The following is a 6,066-nucleotide window of genomic DNA, read 5'->3' on the forward strand; positions in this document are numbered from 1 at the left end:
AAACATCAGGACCCACTGCATGCTGGGAGTTTTTGTGAAGGATGGGGCCCAGCTGAAATGTCCATCAGTGTGGATGTGGCGTTTGGATAGAAAGAAAACAAGAAGTGTGAAATAGATAAGCAAAGACCAGTGTGTGCTTGTCTTTAAGAGCATAAGCCATAAGTACATCAGAAGTACGCTGCATTATTCAGTATTTCACGGGTGTCTGTTTGTGCTTGGTTGAGCTCTCAGACGTTTCTAAAAGTACTTGGGCACATTGACCAAGAAATATGGACACACAGAAAATCCTTATTCTAATCCCAGAGGCAGTTGTTCATGCAATATTGATGATGGCACTGACCATTGGAATGCATGTGCCATTATTAATACCTATAAAAATTCCAGAATTTCAGATTGCGATAGACATTACGTCTGACAGTGTTATGACACATCCGACATGTTGGGCTATTTCTGTTGCTACAGAACACAGGACTGGATAAGCCATCTATAGGAAATGCACAGGCCTAAATGTGTTTACTTGCTTGCTGTAATTATAAAGGCCACATTGTATTGAATGAAGAGGGCGGCCAAAAATGTCCATCAAGGATACAGAGCATGACAAATCTAAGAGTCGTCTGGAACAGAGCCATTTAAAGTCAGGACGTACAGTAATTGTTGGACAAGAGGCGTCACGTCAGTTTTCCACACGAAGTCCCGTGGGCCTTTTTTTTATTTTCACTGTTGAATATGCCAGCTTATCTTTGAAATATCTTTCACAAAATGTATGCCTGATGTGTACAAAGGAAGAGTGTTTTTATTTGTGTGTGTGTAAAAAAATCTCTAACATTTACATTTAGACATTCATATCAGACACTTGATTACAAGAATGGGGAACAATAAAGCTGTGGGTGTAAATGTAAATAAGTTTAAATACATTTAGATTATTAGTCAGTGGTACGTTTTGTAGTTAGCTGTTTTTGTGTAGTCAATGTCTAAAGTGTTTCAAGGTTTGATTCTCTCTCCAAGTCCAGGGGTAAAGAGCAGGCATAAGAAAGATTCGTCTCCTTCTCATGGTTTACTCCCCCAAACGTGTGAGGGTCTTTATTAATGATCCCAGCTCACCCCAGAGGGTCAAACCCATTCGGTCTGCTGATGAATCTCATCTGCAACAAGGTGTGCTGGGATCTTCTGCCTTCATGTGCTGCACCATCAGTCATACAGTGAAATTAGAGTTACATTGACGCTCTGGGTATGAGGAAATGAGTGGACCAGTGGCCAAAAGAACAAATAATGACCATACAGATGCTGAGATTTCAGTACACAGATAGGATCTTCCTGATCTCTGACTGTGTATTGAGACCTTGTTGTCGCTATCTGGAAACTCCCCCAATGTTCAGGACAAGGTCTGGGTTATAAACTTACTCTATGCATACTCTTTAAACAAGTGATGAAAATGATCTAGATAAAAAGTAAATAATAATTAAATGAAGTGCAAATCATTAAAAAAAGATTTTTTTATTTTATTTTATTGTTTATGCAGAAAGGCATTGTGTGTGTCAAGAAAAACCACTGTCACCAATTTGTTTAAAGTCATCATATAATCAGATTTTTATATAAAAAAAACATTAATTTTCAATATGATTGTTTATTTGCAAAGTCGTAAACAGATGATTACATCAGATAATTTGGGAGAAATAATAAATAAAATAATATTTATGTTATTATCATAACATAAATAACAAAGAAAAGTGGATCAGTCCTCAACAAGCTTATTTGTTATGTTGATGAGTCATTTTGGACATTTTGGAATCATTGTATTTAATTTCTTTTTGAAATATGTTCAATAACTATTTCTATAGAGATCTTATTGGATGCAGTGTGCATTAAAATAAGTGGAATGGTGTCCAAGGAATAAAAAATAACAACTTTTGGCAATTTTGAATGAACTTTTATTACCATAAATTATCATCCGCATGTGGTATAGTGCAGACTACCGACAGCTCAAGAGCATTATACAGCTTTGCTTCAAAGCACACAGACATAGTGTTAGTATGTCGGTCACAATATCTCTGTAAGTTATGAGAGCACAATACTATTGAGGTCTTCGTCCTCATATTCACAACAAGAGCCCCTAAGAAAAAAATATAAAATTGCTGTTTAATTCATTTTCAAATCAAAACAGTTTTTTAAATCTAAACTTTCCCAGATTTAATGAGCACTACAAATACCTTTGTAACTATATTACTGCTGATATCTTTCTTATGAAAAGTAAAACTATCATTATTTAACCCATCAATATGCTTTGTTTGTTGCTGGGGCAGCCATAAATCTTCTCTCTTAAAAGTGAAAGTCTTTTTTGGGAATTCCGGTGCACATATATGGCTGTTATTAGGAAGACAACTATTCAGGTCAGCACTTTTAGAATAAGTTCAGAGCTCACATCGCCCAAGATATGTTGGCTGCATGTTCCTTAGCCTTCATCCGCAGTACAGCGATGCTGGAGGATCGGCGTTCAAACTCAGGTTTGCTCTCAAACGTGGCATGACTGTTTGTTGAAGGAGCCAGAATCGAATCCGCAAAGAAGTTGTTGAGAGATACATGATTAACTCCAAACTGATTTTGCTGGTGATTGGGGAATCCCACGTAACCGTGTTCACTGGCTAGCGGTGAGTGGGGGTACGGTGATGTCACACAGGGAGGGGACCCTCGTGGGATCATGCAGGAAGACACTACAGAGCTGCCTGGAGCAGGGCCCGTCCACAAGTTGTTGGGAATCTGTGTGGTTATGAAAAGGTGTGATAATGTCAAATTAAACAGTCTGTCTCTATACATCAAATACACCAAATAAGCCTTTTTCACTTGTATATGCTAATGAGATGTAAACAGTGATATTGCTGTATGTCTAGAAGGAAAAACAGTAAAAGAAAGATTCACAATGGAAACAAGTCATCAAAGTGTTTTGGAAAATTATAGCGCATAAACACAAGACATATAGTATATATACAAATTCAATTTTAAAACACAAACCTAGACATTTTAGTCTGCCTGGGAAAAGTATTTTCTGATAAACCGGTGACATCATATCAGATATGACCTCAGTCTAAATTGAAATAAAGTGACATTTATCTCCAGACTTTAAATAAATCCAGATGAGGCTTTTAAAGCAAACCCTGTAGCCCACAAAAATGCATTTATGTTCACCACAAAAATCCTCAACATAGCATCACCACAGCCTTCACACCCTCCTTCTCTCTTTAGCATGCTCAGTGAAATAAGGGACTGCCATAATCTCATATTAAGGCCGATATGTTTTATGTGATTATGAAAAACGCATGAGTGAAAAATACAAGCCCTGTGGAATCTACTCTCGGGTAAAGGAAATTGAGGTCCACCGTGTCATCTTAATCTTCATCTCCACTCTCGCAACAACTTTTGTCAGTTACCGTGACTTTATGAGACTACTTTTGCGGCTTGACTGGGTGACCACAGCAGTCAAAATGCCTTACAGCTACCAAGACCCGCGTTTGAATTGATGCGCATTTTGTTTGCTGAAAGTTGCGCAAAAAATGTGACTTCTTGTAGTCATGTAATTGCATTTCCAAACTAGGCCTACTTCAAATGATCCTTTAAAATGTCTCATAAAAATGAATTTATAGTATTAAATATGCTCATTCAGCACATAAAAATATCCGCGCAATAATAATGATTGATGGCTGAAACGTTATGCATTTGGCATTGTGTGAACAAAGAACAACTAAAGCATTTTTTAAAGATATATATTATATTAAAATAATATCCCAAGATAGCACTGGGAATTTGGAAGCTATTTTTAAAATAATAAAAGCCAGTAGGCTAAGTCTATGTGGCCGAAATGATGTAAATAGAGAGGTTTACCTGTGAGTAGCTATCTGTCCGGGGAAGCATTGATATATCATAAGTCGCTGCGAAATGGCTTTTAGCTTGCTGGATCTGTCCATATCTTTCTCTTTTCCTCCACTTAGCTCTTCTGTTTTGAAACCACACCTGAAAAGAAACATAACGTTGAATAATTTCTTTATTTCTTTTAATTTACAGAATTAAAACTTTAAATTACTCGGATAATTTATGTTTGCCGAAGTAGTCAGGCCTTTTTTTACCTGTCAGTGTTGCAATTGATGTAATACATGCGAAGCAATAATTACAGGGTTGTCAAATTGCGTTAATTGTGACAAATCCTACAAAAACACATGAATTTTCGTGACAGATTTATTTATCTAAATTAAAATATCAAGTAGCCTACTAAGTAATCTGTTAGCCTATATTCTCTAATAAACTGTATAGCCTATGAAAAGAGACTCGAGTAAAAACTAAGGTTTATTAAAAGGCACTTTTTCCAATATAACTTTAATTCAGCACACGTTATATTTACAAAAATAAATGTAGTTTCAGTTTGGCCTACCTGCACTCGAGCCTCCGTGAGTTCTGTTCTCATGGCCAGCTGTTCTCTCACATACACATCTGGATAATGAGTTTTCTGGAAGACTTTCTCGAGTTCCTCTAGTTGAGCACTAGTAAAGGTGGTGCGATGGCGTCTCTTTTTGCTGCTCGACACGTTACTGTCGCATTTTTCACCGATGTCGTCCAAATCATTTTTCTCTGGTCCGGTTGTGGCCGGTGAGGCTCTGATGTTGCAGCAGTTCTCCATCGGGTGAAGATTGTTGTCCTCGGTTTTGGGAGCGCAGTAATTCACGTCTATAGTGATAGTTAAGTATTATTACAGTGACAATTTGTAATATTTGTAATTGTATCATTTTATCATAACTTTGATCAATAACTTTTGATCAAAACGAACAAATGTTAGCTCTACAACATTCAGTTTAGTAAAAAACCTTTGACATTCATGTATTTACATGCTCATCATTTAATGTGCCTAAACTTATGATCTGTCAACTATAATATAATGCTTGTGAATTTTTTGAGCAATTTTTTGTATTACAAAATGTATGTTTTCGCTATGGGTGAATGTTATAATGATCAATTAAATGGCAAATAAGTGTCTTTACCATCGAAATACGCAAGCACTATCGTTCGCAAAAATACAAAAAACTTTTCAGCAACTATAATGCTCTACTACACGTAACTTATCAACTTTGATTAAGCTTAACAAATAATAAAACTCATTCATCGACTTGTTTATTAGAAAAAGCAAAACTGAGAAACGAAATTCTAAACGTTTCTAAAGGTTTAATTTTTCAATAACTTTTTTGTTCGTTAAAAACCTGAGCATGCGCTTATACTTTAATGCGTTTAGCTATTTGTTTGATAACTGTCTGTTTATTTTTTTTCTGTATGTTACAATTTATTTATTTTCAAAACGGCCAAACTTACTGTTTTGGTTGTCACATGGAGAGGACCTGTCCATCGTGGTGTGATCGTTGTTCTGCATTGAGAAGGCCTGAACGCATTTAGGTGATGTCTTGTTGTAGTACTGCACATTGTCTAAAGTCTCCATGACTTGGTCCATGTAGAAATCACTTCCTTTAATCGCTTGACTTTTCAATGCAAACTTGTCGCTCAAGTATTCCATCATGGTCCTCTGGCCTCGTGTCAAGCATAAAGCGCAACAAAGGACAACATTAATGTTTCAGCGATGTCAAAATGAAAGCGATGCAGCCAATTATTTTCACAATCCGTTAATTTGTCTTGTATTAAAGAGACCGAGGGCCACTCTTTATACTGCATAAAGAGGGAGCTTTAAGCAACCACCCCACTTCTGAATATGGAGAAGGATAAACTCCACCCACGCGAACTTTCACAATAAAAAACATTGATGAAACTCTGCAATGACCCGAAATAAAGCAATTACATTTGCTTTCGCGCTTTCAATGTATTTGGATAATAAGATGTGATTAGTTAGATTAAAGTGATTTTTGTGTGATTGTGAAAGTGTTAAACCATTTAAATATAATATAACAACAACATTATAAATTGGTAAATGTTTAAAAAGAAAGCCTAATCCATCTTTGTATGCTTTAGCAAAAGTGAAACATTTTCCTGCTTTCCAAAGTTAGAATAACAAGAGATAAATCTTTATAAATCAAAGTAGAT

At 36.1% G+C, this 6,066-nt stretch overlaps 1 protein-coding gene across 1 annotated transcript; it reads right to left on the bottom strand.

Moving 5' to 3' along the window:
- Positions 1–1,947: 1,947 nt before the first annotated feature.
- On the bottom strand, positions 1,948–5,676 carry alx1 (ALX homeobox 1). The gene is made up of 4 exons (XM_057348549.1): positions 5,347–5,676; positions 4,418–4,710; positions 3,874–4,002; positions 1,948–2,754 (listed from the first exon to the last, which is right to left on the bottom strand). Exons 1-4 carry the CDS (start codon positions 5,546–5,548, stop codon positions 2,416–2,418), a joined length of 963 nt encoding a protein of 320 aa, XP_057204532.1. The 5' UTR covers positions 5,549–5,676; the 3' UTR covers positions 1,948–2,415.
- Between the last annotated feature and the right edge of the window lie 390 nt (positions 5,677–6,066).

Source organism: Triplophysa rosa, linkage group LG12, assembly GCF_024868665.1.
Source record: "Triplophysa rosa linkage group LG12, Trosa_1v2, whole genome shotgun sequence".
Taxonomy (NCBI): domain Eukaryota; kingdom Metazoa; phylum Chordata; class Actinopteri; order Cypriniformes; family Nemacheilidae; genus Triplophysa; species Triplophysa rosa.